This window comes from Sabethes cyaneus, chromosome 2 (assembly GCF_943734655.1).
Source record: "Sabethes cyaneus chromosome 2, idSabCyanKW18_F2, whole genome shotgun sequence".
NCBI lineage: Eukaryota > Metazoa > Arthropoda > Insecta > Diptera > Culicidae > Sabethes > Sabethes cyaneus.
Genome location: NC_071354.1, coordinates 213,193,587 through 213,220,017, shown reverse-complemented (window position 1 = coordinate 213,220,017; position 26,431 = coordinate 213,193,587). Strand labels below are relative to the sequence as shown.

General features: G+C 40.6%; 1 protein-coding gene across 1 annotated transcript in view; it reads left to right on the top strand.

The window, feature by feature from the left end:
* Positions 1-26,431, top strand: part of LOC128736617 (serine-rich adhesin for platelets) — a 181,006-nt gene that overhangs the window by 127,144 nt on the left and 27,431 nt on the right. The window contains exon 9 of the mRNA XM_053831105.1: positions 10,475-10,919. Coding sequence (XP_053687080.1) covers positions 10,475-10,919 — 445 coding nt within the window. The remainder of the gene's footprint in view (positions 1-10,474; positions 10,920-26,431) is intronic.

Genomic DNA, 26,431 nt, shown 5'->3' with positions numbered 1-26,431 from the left:
ATTCACATTGATTTGGCTATATATGTGTCAAACTTATGAAACTTCTGACATAACGGGTGACAACTAAAATTTTGGAATTTTTTGAGGCCCCTATACTCAACAACAAACGAGTTCAGAGAGAAATGAGATTATGTATGTGTTAGCTCTCTCTCTCTCCTCTTTTCGTCAACATTTTTTGTTTTGTTTGTGCTTGCCTTGTTTTGCTTAAAATGACGTCGAAACAAGAAGCATTTCGGAGCGCGTTGTACACTTCTATGCACTACTACAGAAATCTCGGCAAAAAGTATACACGGTACAACATTTAAAACGCGAACATGTTGCGGCTTCGATTGTTTACCATATCCTAAGATGCCCAACCAACTATTCGCAAGTAAGGTAGTGGAAGACCTGCCAAAATTATGGACGCAGAAGGCCATCGTTCTCTTTCTCGTACCTTCAAAAACAAGCTCTCTGACTTGGCTATCAGTTAAGATGTGTCAGACAAATGTTTGTAGAAAATTTAGATCCTGTTTCTACAAAAACATCATGCAGATGGACAATACGTATTTTGGCCGGATAGAGCATCATCACATTACGCCAAAAAACACAATCGTTCGTGAATACCCCATTCGATCCCATTTTTACCCAAAAACCACGACCCGAAAAGTCTGTCTCAGTGCGCACACTCGAAGATTTCTTCGGGATTTTAAGTTTATTGGTGTACAAAAATAACTGGAGAGCCACAAATTGCAAACAGTTGATTGGTAGAATCAAGAGATGCATTTGCAAAATTGACATGACGGCCGTACAACGTTTCTGTTCGGACATCAAACGGAAGCTTCGTCGAACAGCTGGTTACGGATCGTTTTCAAATGTACACTAATTTTTTTTCAATATTGGATAATGTATCTTTAATTTCGGTAAATCAGATCTTCTTCATGTATCTTTGTCTTTTTTTGACAGCTTGAGAAAAAAATTCCAAAATTTTAGTTGTCACCCGTTAGTATTACGTCAACCATGCGCTTTAGTCCGCAGTACAACCCTGCTGCTTTTTTATTGATATTTTTTATTGGCAAAATTGTTTTGCAAAACAGGAAAATAAAACAAAGCCCATTACTTTATCTAGAATTTTATTACAAACTACAATCATATTGTTACATCGAAGAAAAAATCATCCATTTTGCGAAGTGGTCTCCACGTTTTGTTCGACTCATCTAATGAAAGAGCGGCACTTCTCACCGTTGTTGTTGTTCAATCAATTTACCAGCGGAAGAAGGATAAAAAATGTGCTAGTCAGAACAGAATATTTTTCCCACGGCTTTACGATTCGCATTATTATCTCAAGTAATTGTATCTGTTCACGGCGAACTACTTTGTCTTATGATCTACCACGAAAACCACGAAGACAAGCATACTTTAACCAGTAGGTAGAGCCTGTCAAGTTCAATGCCACTCGATACGTGTGAACAAAGCTCACAGCTCTTTAACCAAGGTTATATTATCTTTAGTATCGAGTAGGCTGTTCATTAAAAAATGCCACCTCCAGCGAAGGCGCGGTCTCTAAAGTTATAGCCAGCAGCGGTGCTGCTGCAAGTCCGTGCACGTGCCATTCGGGGTTGTCAAAAGCTTATATAAGCAGCTGTGTAAACACTGTTAGTATCTTCATTGTCATGTCACGATCACGAGTGCACATTTTTTGCATGTAAATATATAGTAGACTGTTGGTGACGTGGTTCTGGAATTTGCACTCCTGAGAAATATCTTATCTCATTAATATCGAGACCAATTTAATAGATTCCATTTTTACCACTATCATTAATTGATCCTCAATGGAGGAAAAATAACATAAAAAAGTTGATACCATTTATCTACTATAGCACTTTAATTTTAACGCACGAACGAAGTAAACCCAACGAAGTTATCCAACCACTGCACTGCTGTATACAAAACAATATGAGTCATCGCATTTAGGATAAACAAAATAAAAAAGAAAGATTTTACATTGCCCATTATTAATTCACCTCCGGCAAAGACGAGCGGAACGAACCGAACGGAAAACCAAGCAAGCAAGCAAATGGTCAAATGAGATAACTTTATCTTTCCACTTCGCGTTCGCGGAGTCGGAGTCGGAGTCGAGCCCCCGCCCGCGGTGAATAGGGCTGCATTGAATTTGTGCTTCAATAAAGCGCACGAACAACAACAACAACGCGACGCTCCAAAAAGGGGCCCTTGAAAGCGTTGTGTGCTCTCCTCCAAAATGGGGGCCTTCCCACTTGAGAACGTTTGCCGTAAAATGCCACTTACCACACTAGCACTAGGTATCTTTCTTTCTTTATCAAAATAATAATGAACCAGTTTCCTGGAAAAGTGGGATGTTTTCCAGATGGTGAACCTATATTAAGCACAAAATGTGTTTTGATATTTTAACTGTGGGTATAAATTTCCAATAAATGAAGTTGAAATGTTTGTGCTCTTTCGTGAAAACTATTTAAGATGAAAATGTTAAAAGCAATTTTACTATAGGTCATTCAAAGCTATTTTTTAACCGACTTCAGTCCAGTTATTCACGTTTAGTACCAAATTGAAAGGTCAGTACTACATACTAAGTCTTTTCTAGAGCAGACGACTTATCTGGATTCAGTCCGACCAATTACCAATAAACTCCTTTTTAATAGACAGACTGTACCCGGTTCGTGTTCAATGGCTATGGTGAAAAAACGGCGGTCATGATACCTTCGATTCAAGCTTCAGAATTAGGTAGGTACCTACCATTCGTGTTGAATGAGCACTTCGATCGTTCATTTTTTGACTGACTCAACGTGCAATTTGCCGGACGGGCTTGAAACCTTGAACTGAGCTGGTGGTGATTGTTATGGTTTGCTCGATCATTTTCGTGTGCATTATGTAGCGGGCGGACCACCAATTGATGCTTCTTTGGCTGGGTGTTCATTACCATGCCCTCGAGGCCTGAGTTCCTGCTGATCGATCTTATTTCTTTTTATTCTGCCGTTTCTATAGGTCATTGTAAACTGAAAATGTTTTCCAATTTATTGACTCATGATGCTGCTGTTGTGCTCAGCTCTGTCTCTGACTACACGAGAATATTCAACCATGGAATATTCATACCTGGAAAACTTTATTTATCCAATGTTTATTCAGCAGTATAGCAAACATCCATATTATCGGTGGAGAAATGTTTTTTCGGAAATGATAGTCCACAATTTTATCATTCCAGCCATTACTTGCATAAGTGATTCACCTTTTTCCATCGTAATATAAACAGCAAACAGCATTCCACGTCGAAGCAAACGGCGAAGAAAAATGCGAGTCCTCTCACAGTCGACTTTTACTCGAGAAGCACTTTTCCGGCATGTGACTTCTGCGATGATCTTCTGCTAAGTGAAAACATTTATTTTCACTTATATGCACGCTACCGAGTGCCTTTCCGGGAATCGACAGAAAAAGAGGGAGAACCATTTCTCAGAACATGCAGGTTGATAGCACCTGTACCGATTAGCATTTCGCTAAGGAACGGTTTCCTCGCGAAAACAGGTTTATCCTTTCAAACCTTCCCAAGCACAACTAAGAGCGGGTAACTGAACTGAGGTGTAGGAAAGGAATTTCTAACACTTTTTTGAGAATTTACAAAACAAAAATAATAAGGAAATGTAGCGTAATCCGACTGTTTTAGGAATCTATACCTATAAAAATGGAATCTGTCTGTCTGTCTGTCGGTATGTTCCTTATAGAATCGAAAACTACTAAACCGATCGGCGTGAAAATTTGCATGTAGGGTATTTTGGGGCTGGGGAAGGTTCTTATGATAGTTAGAGACCCCTCCCCACCAAAAGAGGGAGGGGGGGGGGGCTCCCATACAAATGAAACACAAATTTCTGCATAACTAGAGAACTAATCAAGCAATTGTAACCAAATTTGGCATGTGGGTGTTTTTGGAGGTAAGCATTTTTTCTATGGTGAATTGAGATCCCTCCCCTCTTTAGAAAGGGAATTATGATCCCTCTCCCCTCTAAGAGGGGAGGCTTCCATACAAAGGAAATACAAATTTTCTCTTATCTCGAGAACTAATCAAGCAAATGGAACCAAATTTGGTATGTGGGGGTTTTAGAGGGCAAGATTTTTTTGACGTAGGACTACGTCTTACGGAAAGTTTTGAGATAGGGTGTCATTCCAAAAAATCGAAAATTACGAGCGTCACGAAAAATGATAGATTTTGAGCGCTAATAGCTCAGCGGTTTTCCGACCGATTTTCAATATTCTTACACCAATCGATCCAAAAATGTTCTAAGAATTGACCCAAATAAAGAAAAGTATGGATTCTTGATGTTGAACTAATGAAAAGTTGAAAATAATGAACCTATGTTTTACCAGATTTCTCGCTTCGTGATTGGTTGGTTGTTGGAAATGACGTCATCAAAGTAAAAACGCGTTTTCACGCTTCGGCTTATAATTCAGTCAATTTTCAATAGATTTCCAAAATATTTACACCAGTTGATCGGAAAATCGATTTGGAAAATATTGAAAATATAGAAAACTATTGATTTTCAATGCGCGGCATAATTTCCATTTATTATCGAACAAGTTTTATTACAATTCAACCACCGAGAAAGTTGATGGAAAGTTCCATTTAATTTTACTATAACAAAGTTACAAGAGAATGAAATGGAATCCTACACTTTCTCGTTGATTGCTAATTGGCTTGAAAATTCTTTATTAAGATGTTCCACCAACGGCAATACGAGCGGTGACGCAGTCGTGCACGTCTGCAGTTCCCGGTCCGTCGTATTCATCGGTTGCTGAGGAAAGGAAACTATGCTGATCGTGTGTTGGAGCTGAAGCATTCGTTTCGTTGCCGTAAAGGAATATCTGGCTGCTGTTCTGGAATTGGCAGGAAATATGCTGCACGCGACAACAAAACGACTAGATGCATCCTACGTCACTTGCAGCTGGCCGCTTGGAGTGGTATTTCATCGTGATTCAGGACCATACTCGAACGGCTTCGTAGATCGCACAGCTGCTGAGGCTTTCCGGCTGGTCCGTTGCAACAAGCCGTGCCTGGTTAGCGGTTATCGGTACTACAATTTACCGAACAGAGAATTACGTTAAGTGCGTTAGTGCAAGTTTATTGCAAGCTGGAGTTATGATAATCAAACAATCGGTCCTTTTAAGGGCCACACAACGATTGAAGAGTTTATTATATTTTCTTGCCCAGTTAATACCGTAATAACACAGGCAACGAGGGAAAAGTTGAATTTTTCGCCATTGCGGACGACCAAAAAATGACGGAAATAAATTTTCTGGCCACGGGCGATATTTTTTGCGACTTCCAAAACGTCTGCAGGTTGTAAATGCTTTATCAGTGTTCTTTTGTAAACCGCAGAAAAGTTGAGCAAAATTTTCAACTTTTTGAAAACTCGCGCGTACCGTCTACCGATTACCAGAGGAAAAGCATTATTCAACGTAGAAACAGATCATAAAAATTTATTTACTGTTTGGTTTAGTTACTGACTTGGTTTCGTTTTAATAAAATAGATTCAACCAATTCATGGATAATATGTTTGGTCCCGCCTTCAGACGTGAATACCTCAGCGAGATTTGAACATACGTCCAAACTTTCTTCGGCAAAGTTGTTCATCATAAAATTTCCCATCTATACAGTATACGTACGTTACTCTGAGATACTGTTCAATACCCTGTTTTGACGTTTATTTAAATGAAATTTCGAAAATTTTAAATTTTTGCCAAATTCAATAAATTTTTGTAACCAAATATGACTCCAGACATGCCACCATAACTTTTTAATGAATGTATCAGATCCCAATGATTGTGAAAAAAATAGTTAAGTACCTTTTTTCACCTACATTGACATTTCTAAAAACATTTTTCTGAATTTACTACTGAAAAATGCCATTTTTTCATAAAACTCAAATGTGCGACCCCTAAATCGCGGCAACCAATGTTGACGTCATATAAAAAGTTGGTTGTGACACCCTAAGCTATCATTTGAGGGGTGAGCCCCCGGGTTTTCTGACATAGTGCTATTTTGGGACACTCTAATGGATATAACTCCAAAATCGGTTGAGGATTGAATGTATGTAATGTAACTACTTTGATAAACGTTACGTATGTAGCTTGTATACATGAATAATCGTATTATTACATAAATAAACACATCCTACTATCGCTACAAAGAGGCTTACGTAGTTCTACGTCATCTATGTGGTCGTGGCTTGTGCACAACCCCTCTGATTTTTTATGAATTAGGACCCGTCCTGTGTTTAGGAGGGGGGCTCCCATAAAAATGAAATACAAATTTCCTCATAACTTGAGAACTAATCAAGCAAATGGAACCAAATTTGGCGTGTGGGGCTTTTAGGGGGCAGAAATTTTTTCTATGGTGAATCATGACCCCTTTTAAAAGGGGGGGGGGCTCCCAAACTATTATAGAAATACAAATTTCCTCATAACTTGAGAACTAATCAAGCAAATAGAACCAAATTTGGAATGTGGAAGTTTTAGAAGGCAGAAATTTTTTCTATTGTGAATTATGACCCCTCCCCCTTTTGAGAAATGAAATACAAATGTGCTCATAACTCAGGAACTAATAAAGCAAATGGAACCAAATTTGGCATGTGGGAGATTTTGGAATATTTTGAACTGCAAGCCGAGAGAGATTCCATTGAGTGAATTACCAGTCTATAAAAGATTGGAGTGGAGAGTGGAGATTTTGGAGTCTTGAATTTATTTTATGATGGTTTTAGAGACCTCTCACCTCTCATACAAATAAAACAGGAATTTTCGCGTAACTCAAAAACTAATCGAACTTGAGAAATTCGAGACTTTACTATAACACATTAGTCAAACTTTCCATGAAAAAGTTTTCCGTGAAATGGTACATTCCGCTTAAGGTTTTTCGCAAAATGGTATTCGGCGAAATATTGTACAATCACTGTGAATATTGCTATCCGTTTTCTGGCTAAACAATGAGAGGAGTTGTTTTCTACTTTACTGTGAGGAAAAATTGCAAATTTGTATATTAAACTACCCATCCCAGGTAACCATGATATTACAACCCTCTCTCTCTCTCTCTCTCTCTCTCTCTCTCTCTCTCCGTCACCCGATATTTCTTTTTTCTTTTCCATTTTTAAGTCCGCCAATTGCGGTTCGGTCTGCTTTAGTTTATTTATTAATGATTTCATCCGACATCAATTGTTATAATCAATATGATTGGGAAATGCTCTCTTGAAAATGCACAGTGCAGTTTTCAAGGCGACGCGTTTCACTTAAAGTCACTTGCACTTGCACACTTGCAACTTTATAATATTTATTGCTATGCAATGAAAACTGTAGAGATTCCAAGATACTGCCTTGCGGGACGCCGGAATTGTTACTACACTAGCTAGATTAGCACGTTGCCGGCTTCACAACAATTTTACGATCCCGCAAGTAACTGTACAACCATGCAACTATCGTGACAGATACTCCGAGTTTATTATACACTTAATAATTGCACGTAATATCCCATAATAGACACGGTCGAATGCAGAGAAGTGAACTTTAATTGATTGGCAGTTACGGTTTCCGGACCTACCGGGGAGGAATCCATACTGTGCAATTGAAACATAATTATTTATGCTGCACATTAGTCGGTCGTAGATAATAGTTACGATCTCAAAGTTGTTAAACCATAGTTGAGAAAATTCTGAACAAAAATTACACAATTTTTAAGCGTCACATTTGCTTATTCTTCAAAATTAAATCGATTGGTCAGATTTTTTTTGACTTCATTAAAAATTATTTTTGTAGCAAAATTATTGCTTTTCCTGAATATTTAGTAAGTTAAAACAAACAAGCTTTAATTAATCATTTAAAGTAGTTCCCAGCCATTGTTTTCACTGTGGCCAGTTTTGCTGTTAAAAGTGTTTCAGACTTTTCGAACTTTAAAAGATTACCCAGTCCGATTAGAAATCGGACTCTCGAATTCCGTTCCGGTTGGTCTTCGGACCGGACTTCAGAATATATTGTTAGGAGTTTGAAAAACAACAATGTTTAAGATTATATACTTGTATGTCATTGACATTATCATGTAACAAAACCGAGAGCGTCTCAAAGTTTCCACCCAAGACCTAATGTTGTATCCTTATCAACGATTCGATTACGAAGTCCTCAAACTTGTTTCACAAGATGTAACAGCCCATTGCTCGCACATTTTCCATAACTTACCTTGCCACTTTCCCGGATCCAAACCCAACGCACGAAAGTGAAACCCACGTTGCCTTGCTCTGCAAGTGACCACAACGCACTTGGCGGCAGCAAAAGACCTGTATAGAAAATAAACATATGCCATCGTCGGAGCACAGCCTTCGTGGGTACCGCCGGCCGCGCCCGTGCTCCGCGCCGGTATCGTTTGAATTCATTGCCATTTGCGGCACGTTCTCTGCGTTCTCCACACCGATGCAGACGAGGAAAGCCTCAAATAACCACCCGTTCAATAGTCCCGTGGCTCCGTTCGAGCCGGCAATGTTGCAGCAGCGGCAAGTTGATCCCCAGTCAGTCGGGCGACTCAATGTGCAAGTTATTACATCTACGCGTATCGCAAAATTAATGACCATAGGGAAAGAAAGAAAGTGAAACGCGAAAGTGGTCCATCCCAGGTCCTATGGATTATCGAAGAATCGTTCACTGAATTCCGGATACACACGGGACCAGCCATAGAAAATCGACCAATAATGTACCACCGCATGCGCTGTGGAAAAACGTGTTTATTTTAAAATTACGACAGCGAAACGTGTTAACGTTGTCGAGTTTCCCTTCATTGATCTGTCTCTCTCTCGCTCGCTTCACGGTGGGCAAGAACGGATCCCATAATCCGCTTCATTTTGTCATGAATCTCATATAGTTTCAGTACAAAAACGTGACCACGAATGGTTGCGGTAGACGAAACCCAAAGCCGTCCTCCTCCTGTCTGTCACATCGATTACCTTTTCATGCATACATAATCCACACATAAATTGTCCCGTAACTGATAACTTTTCTTCCCTGGAAATTTCCTCTTGCTTCTTAGAGCTCGGTAAATCATAAGGTAAAAACCCCTACATGCATTATGCTTATACGGGACGGGGTCCCCCTACATTGCGTCGAAGACATAATTTCTGGGCAGCTAAATGCGCTATAAACTGCATCTTGCTTCCTTCCTTTCTTTTTGTTTTCTTCATCGGTATTATCTATGGTCCTTTCACGACAACCATGTGATTACTTGTTGCCGGTTAAAATCGTTTGAAAGACTAGTGTATAGTGTGTTCATGTTACATTATGATTATTTTTTATGTTAGTCTTGGGTAACTATAACGTTCTCCCATTATTATTGTGGTGAGTAAACACGGTAAAGAGCACGATCGTAATTATGGTGATTGTGCGATTTAAAGTTTGGTACGTGCTGCACAGCCAATCAGGAAAACGCAATTTCCGAAACCGTTTAGGAACGAATGATTACATTGTTTTGCTTTTACTAGAAATCCCTAATTTATCCCTAGTAAAGCAATCAACGCTTCTTTTCGTTACTTTTTTCCAAATCATCTTTAGAAATTGAAGTTTAAATTGTTCTTACGACATCTTTCTCTAGCACGTAAACAGAATAAGACATTTTGAATTGTCCCAATCATGAAAACAAAAATTTGACAGGTCCTTTCTTAATGAACCATGTTTACTGAAGTAAAAGTTTCAACCAATTATTTTATATCCCGGTAAATATGACAGACGTGGCACTTTTCTTCTCAGCAGCATAAGGACCAATCAAAAAGCTGCGTCAACGCATCCGTCAGCGCCAATATGACAGTTAACCCATGGGAAAACTGTCAGAATAAGACTGACGGAAGCAGCAGCATTCTGTTTGGCCCTTTGGTGTCGGTACTTGCAGTACAGAAAAAAAAACGCATCGCAATGAGTTTTGTTCCACGTGGGAAATAAAACTTTTTTGTCATAACGAGAATAAAACTTTTTTCGTAAATAAAAGGGACTTTTTTTCTCCTTCAAGCTATGCCAGGTGATGGTAAACAACCTTGTTATGGGTGATAATCATAAACTTATAACTGGAAACCATTTAGTCGGTATCAACTTTTTCCAAACAAAAGTGGATGGTATTGACTCGATAATAAAATTAAAGTGAACACAATTATACCTTACTGTGTAAGTGTCTATTTTTATGAAGTTACATTTCCACTCCGGAATGGTGGCTAAACAAGATCTGGTTAATTAAAACTTTATTCGCCAAGCAAACTGAGTTTACCCGACAACTTCTCCGGTGCATTTGTGTGCTGGTTCACCACGGAGGAACTATTCTAAATTGAATTTCATCAAGCTGCCCGTTTCAATCGCATTCTTCCTGTTGTTTGCTACTTTTACATCCCTGCAGCTTCCACTGCTGGTAATAGAACATGTCGTAACCTTTCACCTTTGTTTGTTTCCATCCGTTCCACAGTTACAAGCAGCAACTGGTGAAAAGCAAAAGTCAGTCGGAACTTGCCACCTTCATTCCGGCGTCGGCCATCATCTACCACAACACGGCGAAAACATTCGGCGGCCCCGTTGGCATCGGTGGTGCTCGGCCGGGCGGAAATGACCCAGTGAGTATCGGTGGAGGAGGCCCGTTTGACCCGCGCGCAGTGGCGGCGGCCAACAGTTTTCACTACGACCAGCCGACGACGATCGAACAGCAGCAGGAGCACCACCATCCGGTAACAGGCTTCCTCGGACTGCGGCGCTGCTTGACCGAGGAGATGCGTCCCGATCAGGAATCAATGACCAAGAGTGTCTCGATCGCCGAACGGCTGGCGGCACTGCAGAAGAGCGGCGAGGACGATTGGCGGAAGCGGATTGCCAAGAAGGATGTGACCGACGACGTCCGGCGGGAGAATTTAGTCAATGTGAGTATGGTCGTTGTTTGATTCTACCCCATATAGATGACACAATTTAGGTTTGAAGCAAACATCAAAAATTTGCTTTTGAAAAAATGCTTAGTTACACACCTTCCACTGGGGTCATTATAATTGCAGCTTCATCCTAATTTAAACGCCACAAAGGATGACACCCCTGTCGGCGCCAATTAGCGCTGTTTTTCAGGACGTCGTCAGTCTGGATTCAACAGCACTTGTGCTGCTGCTGTGGTGTACCGTTCTGGTTCAAGCTTCGAGCACTTGTATAAATGCTAATTATTATTCGTCCACCTCCAATAGACACGGTGCTGATAGTTATTACACATTTTAAATCCCCAAGGAAACGTTTTATTTAAGTGTTCAAAAATTGAATCACAACGGTAGAATCGGTCTGCTGGATGGCGGTCGCCGCGTGCTCGTGGGCATAAAACGTGATGTTGTCAATTGCAGCCGAGCAGCAGCGGCGGCGGTGGCCGTTTAATTGCACCTTTGCTCCGTCGGTTTCTTGTCCAGGCAACTGGCTGGCAAGGTGTAATTGCTGGCTGCAGCATCCCAAGTCAGCACTTGCACAATTTACCGTGCTTAGACTGGCTAGGGTTAGGTTGTATAGTATAGGAAAAAGCAGTAATATATCTTTCAACATGTCATGGGAGTTTTCCATCAACCAAAACTATACGCTTGACTGACGTGAAACTGATGAGGGGGGAGTCGCTTCCAAGGAAGCGATATGTGGATTCGACTTCTATGGAAATTGTGAGATCTTTGAGATATAACCATTCGGATCGTTGGTAATGCGAGCCGCAAGTTGGTTATTGCTTTGATGATTGCCTACGCTGAGGCGTTTAACGGGTTGCATAGTGAATAAAGTGGTTTTCGTCTGGGCGTAACGAACGACGATATTAGATTTGATGTTGAACGATACTATAAGCAACCGTTACATCGCAAAAATTACATAAGTTATATAATTAAAATCGACTTTAAACGTGGGTGGGATTCTTCATTCTACGGCTAAAGTCAGCAACGTCAGTGGGATAACTTTTACAACAACCTGTTTGTATGCGAAAAGGTTTGAATCTTTTACTGGTTGGAAAATGAAACAAACTAAGATCGGAAAGCAGTGGAACAAGTTTCGTTATAAATGCTAATGACCTTCTTCTTCGTTCTTTGCACCAATAAACATTTATATGGCTTGAATCCTTCTGTTGCTCCCAATGCTCGCAAAATTCAAAAATTCCGGTATAAACGCTTTTTTCCTACACAAACATTATTCGCCCAATGTTACCCGAAGGCTTCCGATTCCGTCCTCCTGTGGGACAGAGAGTCGCCCCCCTTGAATGTATACAATCATCGGTATAAACAAGGTTAACATACCTACCTCTTCGTTCGATGAAATGCAAAACATTTTGTTTGGCAGAAACGAAACCCCAAGAGCAAGTTACTGTAACCGGATGGTAGTTTGAAAAAGAATTTACATTTTCTCGCTCTGGGAAAACTTTTTCTGTTTCGAATGTAGATGGTCATTCAACCCGTCGACTGTTTCATATTATCAAAATTTGAAAAGTTAAAGTATTGTTTTTACCATTGAACACGATAAAACTAAACAAAAAGTTTTATTAAGATTTTTCTCAATTTATTTAGAAAGGATTGTTTTTTCAACATCTAAAAACTAAAACTGTATTTAATCATCAATTGAAACGTCATTTGTCGCAATTACGGGATTGACATGCTTCCGAGACGCACGGCAGGTTTTAATAATATAGTTCAAGTCAATGTATGTATCCCAGGTAACAATTCTAAAGCCGCTTAGTTTTATTTGAATTTTATAATGTTTTCATTACGACATTAATCATTAGTTATAGATACTTATACCTAACTATAAAACTATAATAAAACCTAGAGGCGAACGCACAACAGTGTAGAAACTCTCAAATAAAATAACAACAACGACAACTATAATAAAACTGTTCATAAAACAAAGTTATTGCGGTTGTTTATATTACAATGATTAAACTAGTTGATTGTGGGACATCTCTTATAAACTTGGTTCCTGAGACAAGACATAGTCATATAAAATTGATCTCATTGTGGTTGCTTGTCAATGCGCAATAAATCTGTTAGTTTTATAGTGCTATTGAAACAGTAATCACCCTGAACAAACTGATTTATTACTACTGTTATACAGGATAACTAGAGCTTAGCACCGAAAACATTTACCCGCTTCTCAGCAGGCTTCATTTGCTGTGTTTTGCTCAGTATATGGTCTTTTGCCTACAACGCCTCAGTGAATTATCAATCGAAAAAGTGGTGTACAATGTAGTTTTATCTTTTGTAGTAATGACGCTATAAAGCTGCAATATCGTTGGTAGCAAAAAGAGGGCTCTACGCAAATATTAAGACGATTTTTAACAGTATAGACCACTCTATCCCATTGGTAAAAATTAGAACGTCTTGGTGCCTCGCCCGACATTAGTAGATAAAAATGTATGTGACATAGATAAAAATGTTAAAATCGTACCTTATAGGTCGTACCCCATCTGCCATGAATCACAAAGTTTTACCTACTGTTCGGGCGTCCCACAAGGGAGTAACCTAGGGCCATTATTATTTTTATCATTTTTTAACGGCGTCTGCTATGTAAGACCACCAGTTCGATTTCTTATTTCTGCTGACAATCTCAAATTTTACCTTGTTATACGCTCCACGGCAGATTGTATCGAACTACACACTTAAAAAAAGCACCGAATTCGGTAAAATTTTGACGAAATCTCAACAGTTGACCAAACGTGGAAAACATAATAATTGTCGTTGTGACTCCTATTTTTTCGTCCAATGTTGGAAGGTGCATGGGTCGAACCAAACTATTATCAGAGATTATAACCGGATTTGAATGAACCCACAACACCTGCCAGGGAGTGTGGCTCGCTGGTACCCGTGTACCTTTGAACCATAGAGGCGCTGGACCAGCGCCACTTGTTAAGCGTAGCTACCTATTACCCCCTCCCCCCTTTCTTTCCACTCTTTCCCCTCCTTTCCCAAAAAAAATTTTCATTACTTTCCCCTACCGTCCCTCCATCAATTGTAAAAACCATCGTTTCAATATTAAAGTTTGATTAACTACCTTCACTATTGTGGGCATCCAGTTTCGGGGTATACTAACAAGGACAATGTCCTGTAATCAAACCGGTGCATGTACTCAAGTCGGATTTTGAGAAGTTTAATAGTATTTGTGTTTGAAGAGCATTTGGCTTTATAAAACATTTTGATGCACAATTTCGATGGCGCATCAATTTTAGGCACGTATTCTTCCAACATGCACGACAACATTCAATGTACACACACAGCACGGCTAACCTAGAAATTACGCCCAGCTTGGTAACGAAGCCATAGACCGATGATCAGGCTATAATCTGCTCACCGACACGACACGAAAGATAGTGAGGCAGCAAGTTTCATATTTTCGTGGATTTCAGGGCAGCATACGATACAGTTGAGCGCGAAGAACTATAATAGATAATGCACAAACACGGTGTAATCAGGTGAGCGGGAATGGGAGTTCATATATTTAGGATTTTTGGTCACTGCCGACATAATACGAGTAAGGAGATTCAACGACGCATTCAAACTGAAAATCAAGCCTAGTTTTCCCTCCGCAAGATGTTTCGATCAGTATGCTAATCAAATCGGTAGTCCTTCACGAACTTGAGACAGTAACTTTGCTTGTGGAAGATATGCTCTATATGTCATATGGCAGATGTCCCGTATTTAAACGAAATGTGTTGCGGACTATTTTTAGTGGGGTATAAACGGAAAGCGGAGAGTGGCGGCGGCGTATGAATGACGAGCTGCAGGCACTGCTTGGAGAGATTCCCATCGTACACCCTGGGAGGCTACGGTGGGCTGGCCCCTTAGCAAGGATGCCGGATGACTGTGCAGTGAAATGCGTTCTCTTCAAGAATCCCACCGGCACCAGTAATAGAGGGACCCAACGTACTACATGGCTCGACCTGGTTGAAACCGATTTGCGTGTGTCGGGACGTGCAACGAGTTGGCAGCGAATAGCCCACGACTGAGTACAATGGAGAGGAATTCTTTATACAGCAAGAGCCACCCCGGTTCTTGGCTGGTAAAGTAAGTAACTAAGTAATTGTGAGTATCGAGACGCTCAATGTGTTGACCGAGTGCAATGGAGACAAGTTCTTGATACAGCACGAACCACCCCGGTATTTAGCTGCCAGATAAGGCGGATGCTAGAACAGACGAAGAGCTGAATAATCTTCAGGTCAGAAAAGGTATCGAAAGAAATCATTCCAAATTGAGTTTAAAATAGTTGAACCAAAATGGTGGCAATTGTTCCAAAAGAAACGTGTTTTTTCATCAAAAATTGCCAATTGAGAGTTTATAAAAAATTGAAAACTTGAGATATCAACAAACGGCTACGTAACAATTTAGGTAAGTCATTTTTACATGCTGGGAAAAAATTTCAGCCAAATGAGACCACTAGATTCTGAGATACACTGGCTGACGATACAGCTGAAAAAACACGGTTTCGAGAAAAACACGTTTAAAGTTCCGTACAGCCACAGACAAACAGACATAACACTCGTTTTCCATTCTTCGTACCGATTAAACCGTCATTTCAAATTTGGGCTTAGTTGGGAATGTCTCCGTTTTGGTCAAAGTGGCGCTTTTTGACGAAAGGAGCATTCCCCATAAAAATACTTGCTACTTCGAGGAATATCCATGTTGCTATTTGATATTTGGGAATGTCGATCATAGATGGTGCTAGTGTTCAGGCTAAATGTGAGGTACTATAATTTTTGTTGATTTTTATTCCAAGAGTTATGTCTGTTTGTCTGTGGTACAGCGTTGCATTTCCCTTAAGGTGACCCCACAGGTTTTTCCGTACGGTCGTTGTCAGACCAATACTGGCGTATAGTTGTCTTGTATGGTGGCAGAGAGGGGAAGTTGTGACTGTCCAGACAAAGCTAAACCATCTTCAAAGGATGTGTTTAATGGCAATGTCTGGTGCATTTACACTTGTGTGCAAAATAATAGCAGTGCACACCTAATTTTTCTTTAAACCTTTATGTTCACTTTCTATTATCATGTACACGAGCGCTATCTATATGTCGTTACATGCTAATATCGTAGGCTCTCTAATCAAGTGCACTCGACTGTTGTACTGTCATCTTTCATCAGGGAGAAGGTTTTGTTTATTTACTTGTGTATTCAGCGTTGTGCAAAATAATAGCAGTGCTCGCCGTTCCATCAGAATTTTTAAAGAAATCGCAAAATATCTACTGAAACCAGCTATTAAAGGTATGATTATTATCTTATTCGTTAAATAAACGTATGTTCATTCAGGGTATATAAATTTAATTAGCCAAAATGGGTCGTGGTAAACATTGTTCCGTGGAACTTCAGAACTTAATCAAAAAGTTCCTGTCAGAAGGCAAGACAAACAGATTCATCCAAGAAACACTCGGCTGCTCTGCTAAAATGATCATAAATGCCAAGAATTGGACTCCAAGACCAGAGAAACGAGGTCGGAGACAGAAACTTTCGGATTATCATACTAAATTATTGTTGCGCACATCGAAGAACGATCCATTTCTCACGTCTACGGCCTTGAAACAAGACCTGGAGTTGGATGTATCAACAAGTACCGTCCGAAGAAAGCTCATTAATGCTGGTTTATATGGTAGAAGCTCTCGGAAGACCCCTTTATTAAAACCACGCCACATTCAGAACAGGATCAAGTTCGCCAAAGAACATATCGCTTGGCCGGTGTCCAAATGGCGCAATATTCTTTGGACGGATGAGTCTAAAATCGTTTTGTTCAGAAGTGCTGGGCGTTGACAGTACTTACGGAGACCCGAAAACAGTGCATATAAGCCTGGTTTTACAGTAAAGACCGTAAAACACGGAGGAGCTAAGATTAATGTGTGGGGTTGTTTTTCATTCTATGGTCCAGGTCCAATATTTTGGATAAAAACCATAATGGACGCAAAGCTGTACGTGAATATCCTTCAACAGACTATTTTACCTTACGCGGAGGAAAATATGCCACTAAAATGGGTTTTCATGCAGGATAATGACCCTAAGCATACCAGTAAGTTAGCGAAGGCATGGTTCTCTTCCAATAAAATTTAGGATAATGACCCTAAGCATACCAGTAATTTAGCGAAGGCATGGTTCTCTTCCAATAAAATTATGGTTATTTAGGTCTCCAGACCTCAATCCTATCGAAAATTTGTGGAGTGACGTGAAAGCAGCTGTTTTCAGAGCCAAACCAACAACAGTCAATGAACTTTGGCATGTTGTGGAAACAACATGGTACTCCATTGATCCAGTACGATGTCAGAAATTGGTAAACTCTATGCCCCGTCGTTGTGCGGCTGTAGTGTGCAAAAAAGGGTTTACAATAAACTACTAGTCTAAAATCAAGGCGATAATCGAAATCAGGCCGTTTTAGCTAGCAGTATTATAATAAACGGACATATTTTCTGTCACGCTGCTATTTTTTTGCACATGCAAAATAATACCTTTTTTTGAATATAACTTTTTTGAAGTAGGACTACTTCTTTGATTTCTATATTGGGGTGCACTTTAGAAAAACGAAAAGGGAGCATGTAACGAAAAGTGGTTATGATTTGCACGCTTATAACTCAGTCATCCCTCAATAGATTCTAGAGATATTGGTATCAATCGATTGGTAATTTTTCAAAAAATCTATTACAACACAGTTTATTATAAGTTTCCCTAACAGACGTGTAATAATTAAGAAAATATTAGACGAACATTCATTAATTCAATATTTTCATTTTTTTGCCTCCCCACGTCAATGCTTCCCAAGCACAGATGACAGAAATATATACGAGATGAGCTATGGTATACGCTCCCTTTGATTGTATTTAGTTTACGCGCTATAATAGATTCCGTTCGAAAATTGTTGGGCTTCAGCTGTTGCTGCTTGCTGCTTCTCCGGAATAAGACATCGAAGACATCCAAATTCACCGAGCGAGACGCCAATAAACCGAAGAAGCCATCGACTCGTCCGCCGAACGATATGGTTTTCTTAAGTATAGCTATGCATAAAATTCTGTTCTTTATAACAATCAATTACTAAATCATATCCTTAACTAAACTGCAAATGATTAATAAATATACCAACTCTCGCATTGCTTTCTTTTTTCAAATTGTAAAACTGAACTCATCACTGCTATTATTTTGCACACAGGTGTATTACAACTCCTACTGCCGCCCTAGAAGCTATTTTCAATATTAAACCTCTACACTTCCACCTGAAGCAAGAGGCACTAATATTTGCTTATCGACTACACGCGATTGGCCCTTGGCAGTCTGTGAACGGTTCCACTAGTCATACTCAATTGTGGTCCCAAATTGTAGCTGAGGACAAGTTTACCTGGCTCCTAGCGATGTAACGCTCATGCGTACTTTTGCGTATAGGACTTTCTCAAGTGACTTTCCTCCTAGAGAGGAGTGGATGTCAGGCTACATGGAAAGGAAAATTTCCGACTATGTGGTCTGTTATACCGATGGTTCCTTGTATGAAGGTCGCGGGAGTGCTGGTGTTTACTGCCGTGAGCTGGAATTGGAGGAATCCTTTTCGTTGGGTAGTTACTGCACCGTTTTTCAAGCTGAAATATTTGCAATTATGTGCGGAGCTCAGTTTGCACTTCAGAAAGAACTGATAGGCAAGATTGTATACTTCTGTTCTGATAGTCAAGCCGCTATAAAAGCCCTTTGTACGGCTAATTCTAAATCTAAAACTGTCATCGCCTGCCACACCCAATTAGAAGAACTAAGCATTCTAAATGCCGTTCATCTGGTTCCTGGCAATTCCTGGACATATCTGAAGCTACAAGCCTCTAAAAAAATGCAAAAAAAAATTAAATTCGATTTTGCCGACTTTTCAGAGTAGGGTCCCCCCTAAAGCCAACAAAACAACTCCTTTTAATTGCGCTCGTTAAGCTCCATTTGGAAAAAATCTCTAGTGTACAACTTACCCCCCTGCAACGGTTCTTCTGTCGTTCAGCCGTCCGAGTGGAACACAAACAAACCGCAATCGATGCTACCCGAAGAGCGAGCGAGCATATAAACAAACATGAACTGGATTTTCTTGGTGTTATCGTACTACCGGCACGGTGCGGCGCGGTGCCGCATCTCCCGTAGTCTCTCGTAGTCGTTGCTATCGAAATCCGGCTCTCGTACCTTTGGATGTTCGCTTTGGATGTTATTCCAAAGTCATGTGCAAAAGAGGCATTATTTGCATGAGTTGCAATTTATATCATCTCCTTTGGTGCTTTTGCGTCATCGAGTATCAACGCCGAATTCTTTGGATTCGCCACCAATGTTCGATGAATTAACTCTAGCATAAGTTAAGCAAATCCGAATTTTCGAGCGACCATTACCCTTTGCCGATCAATTTTCATCAGTTTGTCGAAAGTGGTAAAATATACAGAGCTATCTGTTACATCTAATCAACCTCAAATAATAGGTAACCATCTTATAAATAAATAAACTAAATTAAACTACTTTTTGCTGAACTGTGAATGCAGGGAAATGGTGCATATTGCACTTGATTAGATGTGTTTTATTTGCTCTCAGCTTTCCATTCATAGTTTGAGTTCCAGTCGATATAAACATATGCAGTAAAGCATGAAGCTTCTTCGTACACAGATCAAGTATGCTGCACACCACAAATAAACAAACAAAAACATTGTCTGGCAGCGAGCGAAGGCAACCACTTCTTCAATCATTTTCTTGTTTTGCTGAAATCATACACTTGAACGGAGGTACATACGTAAGTTCACCGCTACGAAGAATCATCATCTTCCAGGAACCTGCTTTATGGCAACCTAGTGGAAAAGAGATTCCCATCTGACTGAAGCTGGCTGAAGCCCCCATGCCAAGAGCACTCATATGTGGAAGAGCAATAAATTACTGTACGATTGAAATACTCATACACAAATCTTGATGCCTGGCAGCAATGACAAGTATGCCGATCCGATTGGAGATTAAAGTACAACCGGTTCTTGCCGTGATAGTAAATTATTATCGATGTCGTCGGGTCGGATGTATCGCTTTGTACTGTTCTGTAGGGTGGGAGCAGCCAGACCCAGAATGTGGCTAGCGTAGCGTCGTTTAAGAACCCTTTGCTCGGATGATATCCAACTGCCGGATTGAAATCAGCATTGAACTTGTACTGTTCTTATCTTCTGTAACCTAAAGACAGTTTGTCCTCGATGTTTGTCGAAAATTGAACCAATTATCTTGAAATTTTAATTTTATTTTATTATTTTTTAAATGAAAAATTTAAAAACCGCTTTCTTACCAAAAAGCTTTATGATAAATTTACCTACCTACAATAGCAATCACGTTTGCTCCAGCAACCCAGTCGGCGGAAGGCACGGCATGAGCTAATCGATTTTTTGCGCATCTCATAATAATTATCGATGCACACGCACTTCGGGTACGGTAACGATAATAGTGACGATTACGAATACTCGTCCCAACCGCTTCAAGATACCTACCCGCTTCGGTTTGGTCTTGCTTATCTTCAACGGCCGGCTTAAGGCTTCACCCAAACTCAGCACTGATATCGATAAACATTTTTCAGTTATTGTTGTTCGCCTGTTTTTCTCTCTTTTTCTCTGTTTCTATCACGCTCCACCATCGCTGATAAAGACATGTTCGTTTTGTGGTGGTATATGGTAGCATCAAATGTTTGGTCAGCAGAGCGTATAAGTGTCGGTTAGCTGTTATTGCTCTGTGGTGGAATATGGAATTTTACTATCCGTCTCTGTACACTTGACTGAACATCCAACTGGCGATGATGATGATGATGATGATGATGATGACTGCTACAATCAGTGCGGACCGCGGGCACTGACGAACGATGAATCAGACAAGGCAAATAGTTGTACACTTCTCGCTTGTAAAACAAGCAAAAGTTGAAAAAATAATAATTTAATTGGAATCTGTAAGTAGATCATTCACAATCAGGTTAAGAAGCTTTGTACACAAACTGTAGCTCACACAACACTGCTAAGTGGATCGAAAGGATTTTTCCTTCTCTCTTCGGAATGACGGCCACGACCGTCTCTCACCGTTGTGTGTTTCATACACATTCGATGACGACCCGCCGCGCCGGCAGCTCAACTCAACTAGTGGTTGGTTTGGTTGGTTGGCTGGTGGGTTGCCAGTGCAGTGGTGGATCTCGACAACAGTCAGTCGCCCTGGAGCATCGCGGGTCTCTCGCAGTTCGCAGTACAGAAAGAGATCCTCCCTCAGACGGCACGGATCCCGCCGACCGTTTCCCGCGGGTGTGTCGTTCGTTGTCACTGGAGCAGAAGAAGCCTTCACTGGTTGGGCGAGAACTGGTTCAGTTGAATCCTGTTCTCGGTGCTGTGTTGATGCGCGCGGTTCATTGGTTAATCGTGAAACAAGGAAGTGATGCGTATCCCTCCTCCGTGTGTCTGTTTCGATACGACGAAAAGAAGCCTTTATTCATGTGTCCAAACTGGGCATGAGTAATCAAACTGCAATTTGATAGGAGTCACATTATTCTCTAACGTGATTCATAACAGTGTGTGAAGATGTTCAACATGACGGAGATTGTGGACATGCTGGATACGATCCAGCACTGGTTATTAATGCCGATGGTATTAATGATCGCGCTGCACAGCTTGTGGAGGTTGTACAAAAACGTTAAGGACAATGCAAGACTGTTTATTCAGCGTCTGCAAGAGACACTCGAACGCGAGCGAGAGCGATTGATCGAGGATATTAAGGCGGATCTGTTGAAGACGCTCAACAAAGGGTCGCGACCTTTGGATTTCGCCGGAGCTGGCCTACAGCCAACGCCCGAGCAAAAATCGACTAACAACAACAAGTACAAAGAAAAGTGCACTCAGCCTTCGTTCGAATACTCGCGGAGATTAGATAGGAAAGATAAGAGCAACATCGTGAATGAAATCATTTATCAAATTCAGTCCGGCGACAATCACAAAACCAACGCTGACGATCATAAAACGGGGAATCAGGCCGAGCTGGAGGACTCTGCCATACTGAGAGACGTCCATCGTCGGAACGTGGTCGCCCGTATGAAAAACCTCTTCGAATCGCACGAAACCAGCAAATGGCATATCAACAAAGTCGTTAATATGATCAATCACAATAAACGTCCAACTCCTCTTGCCACCATCAGCATGGAGAACTTGCGCAGCAAGTCATTTCTCGCACCGAAAACCAACTCTGAGCCTCCGGTCGTAAGGCTTCGACGAAAAATTCGATCCCAGCAAAGTCTGTCCGAGTGCAGCAACCGAGAATATTCGGATTTTGCTTCCAGCATCGAGGACATTCTGGACGCGGAGCGTTTCTCCAAACGCCTATCACAATATTCCATTTCGGAATATTTGGACGAGGACAGCTCCCGTCCGAAGGAAGTCTCACCCAGCCCAAATTACAACCGAGTAGCGTACGGCATTAAAACCCTTTCGACGCTGTCACTGTCGGAGCTGCTGCGCGATGACGAACCGGACAATCAGTTTGCGGGTGTAACCTTACGACGGGGTAGCATCGTGCCGGGCATTCGCAAGCCCGTCGAAAACATCGATCAAATCCTGATCGACGAGAATCTGTCCCGCTGTTACTCGCAGTACTCGATCTCGGACCTGGTGGACGACGACGATGTCTTTCTGCAGGACTATTCCGACCAAATGTAAAGTTGTGATAATCATGATTGATTCGCCGAAGGCGAACCAACCGCGACGGTATCTTTCCTTAATCTGTTATTCATATTTTCCTTTGTTAAGTGTATTCAGTCTCGGTGCTAGCCACCGATATCAGTGCTGTGTATTACATTCTAATCGTTTAATGTTTCGGAAAATAAACTTTGATACCTTAAAAGTAGAAGAGTGCAGTAACTACGACGTGGCTGTGATTTATCTTTGTATCCTGTGCTTGTACAGCTTAGACTAAACGTGTATCGGTGTATAGAATATTATTGCCAATGGAAGCAAAACAGAAGAATAAACCTCGGCGCTGATAATTTTTGATTTATCAGCACAATTACGGTGTAGTGTACCGTACCAGTGGCAAAACGGTTACTGCCACCCGCTCCAGTTCTCCGTTATATTTACCAACTAGTCAGTTCTGCGAAATACCCATAATTGCTGCGATGGCAGGTAATTAATCGCATTTTTCTCATAATAAAGTTTGTTTTAATTATTATTGGTCACGTACCGCTGACGGCAGGGGAGAGGGATTACAAGAGCTGTGGGGCAGTTGCTTTCACAAAATATTTGTGCAACATTCGAATCGTTTATTTTGTATTCTATTTCTGCTGTCGATTTTTGGTGATTTGTTGGGGGTCAGGCGAGGAATAGTACAAATTAATCGAAACTGTAACCTGCAAGCTTGCGAAAAAAAACTTGACGTCACCTAGAGATCATCAAAGTTTAATTTAAAATTGTGTCATGTGTGTGCATCACAACCTTAGCAGGTCTGACACTATTTGGAATGTTTCATAACTCGATAAACTTCTACTGGGTTTCATTTAATTTTCAAATGTACATCCAGACTAGTGGAGTTTGCCTTACTCTGAGCTTTTATTACTTTTTCACATTTTGGCACATGTAATGAAAAAAAAAAAATGCAAAATACGATATGGCTACCTCGGTCAACTCGGAGGAAGTCCAAACGGCAAGTCAAAATTTTGATCACTTCTCGTCAATTTACGGGTTCACTATACGATAGTATTCATTTGCTAAACGTTTCTTCCAATAAATTAGCTGTGGCTCATGCAGTATGGCATGTTGCACCGTCTTGTTGAAATCACAGCTGCTCCACATCAAGGGTACTTAATTATGGCAAAAAGTCGGTGATCATGGCCCTGTGGCGGTTATCATTAATTGTTACGTGCTACCTGAATAGTTCAAGATTTCAAGATTTTCAAGATGCTTTGCGCCTAAATGCGCATAATTAATATGATTTAAAATTAATTCGTATAACTGACAGCAACACACATTTTTGTAATGTTTTTCCTTAAGTTTGTTTGAGTGTCATGTTTATTCTAATACACTAGTTGATTGCCCGGTCTTATTCGGGACCCCTTTGTCTCTCAATAACTTGTACATCTGTTATTGTACCGAAAATTCTCGTAATGCAAAGAACATTACCGTTTTTCTTCATTTGAATATGTCTACGCTCTTTGTCAATTCCTCTCACGTTGTCCGCCAACCACTTGTAAATCTGTCTTTTTCGTGGTAATCCTTATAATTCCTTTTTTACGTTTTTAAACCTCCCCCTTTTTAATGGCCACCCTATTCCCCCTTTCAGAAATAAAACAACTTGAACAACTGCTATCGTTCCAAATGCAAGAGAAACGCACCTCTTTACCCATTTGAACCTTTCTCTCCCTTTGTAAGAGACCGTCCCCCTCTTTTATCAACCCCCCAGCATAAAAGAATCATGCCAAAAACGTGTGTTTGACAAACGACGTTTGATGTAGAACAGTTTAGAAGTTCCGGAGCTATGGCGGAACATACATTCATACTCATGTTCCTCGTCCCCCTACATGTCAGTTCCTTCCCGGTGAGCTCCCCCTTCTGTCACGTAGCTAATTATGCATCGGTTTGCTGAAAATCACTATAATGGAAACGAAACAAAGGTTTATTTACCATATATTTCTCCTCGGTGGAACCCCCCTCTTTTCTACAAGTCAGTTGCACAACTACAATGCAAGAGAAACGCAACCCCTTTTACTTATTTAGATCTCTCCCCCCTTTTTAGAGATTCCCCTCTTTTGTCAACTTCGCAGTGCTAATTCCCTAATATCAAGGAACATTTGTGCCAAGTATGATAAAGAACTGTGCAGGCATTTCCAAGTTATGACCTCCAACTTTTATGAACCGCCCCCCCACTTTTGTCAACCCCCTGAGTTTTGATTCCCTTATGCCAAGTTTGATGAAGAACCGTCCAGGTGTTTCGCAGTTACGGCTTTCCCCATCCAGGTGTCTCGGAGATATGGTCTCCCTCCCTATTATGAACCCTTACCTTCCCCCCACCTCTTCTTGCCAATCCTTCAGTGCTGATTCCCTTATATCAAGGAACATGTATGCCAAGCTTGGTGAAGAACCGTTCAGGCATTTTGGAGTTATGGCCGCCCCTCCTCCCCTGTTACGAACCACCCCCTCTTATCAACTATCCCAGAACCCTCAGTGCTGATTATCTTATATCAAGGAATATGTGTGCCAAGTTAGGTGGAGATCGGTCAAGGCGTTCTGGAGTTATGGTGGAACATACAGACAAACATACTAACACTCACTTTTATATATATAGGGTGGAGGATCCATATTTCGCCAGGAGCCATATTTCGTCAGTTGATGAATCCAAAGCGTTTTGGCATATTTTTGGTAAACTTAAAAGAAATTATTTCCTGGCGAAATATGGATCCTCTACTCTACCTAGATAAAATAGATAAAATAAATGAAACGAGTTTTTGTAGAAAATCAAATGTTTGCCAATTGTGTTCAAGCTTGACCAGATTTTTAATGTCGAATGGCATTGATGTGAAAATGTATACATCAAATGTGAAAGAATAGAAATGGGGTTAAATTTAAGCATAATCAAAATTTTGTTTTGTTTGTATGCCAAATGACTTCGAGCTATAAAATCGTATTTCAGCTCATTTAACTGTCCAGTCTAGTTCACAGCTAGTTCAGTCCACAGTTCAGTTTAGTTTGCAGTCCGGCTTAGTCTACTACCTAGTTCATAACCTAGTTTTGTCCAATCCACAGCCCAGTCAAATTTACTCTCCAGTTAGTCTACTGTCCAGTCCAGTTCACAACCTAGTTTAGTTCATTTCACAGCTCAGTCCACAGTTTAGTAAAATCCATTGTCCAGCTCAGTTTGATGTCCGGTTCAGTTCAGTCTACTGTCCAGTTCAGTTTATAGTCTAGCTCAGCCCAGTCCAGTCTATAGCTCAGTTTAGTTCACTGTTCAGATTAGCCTACCGTCCAATCTAGTTTACCACCAAATTCAATCCAGTCCACAGTCCAGTCAAGTCCATAGTCCAGTTTAGTCTACTGTCCAATCCAGTTCACAGTCAAAATCAGTCCAGTCCGGTGTCCACAGCTTAGTCAAGTCCATAGTCCTATTTAAGCCAAGTTCAGAAGCGTGAAAAACTAGCATTACCTGAACAATGTCCTAAAATGGGGTTTTAAAAATAGATAGGGTAGATGCTCCAGTAGTGTTGGAAATTCGAATATTCTATTATTTTTGCAGATTTTGGTACAAGTTTGAAAATTCCACTACAAAAACTATTTTTATGCCAACGTAAGAACCGATAACTGAAGTTTGAAAATTATCAAATAATACTGGTACGGATAGGTTGATACTTACCAAACTTGTACCAAAATCTACAAAAACAATGGAATATTTCTTTGCCACCACTACTGGTGCTACCAGAACTACAG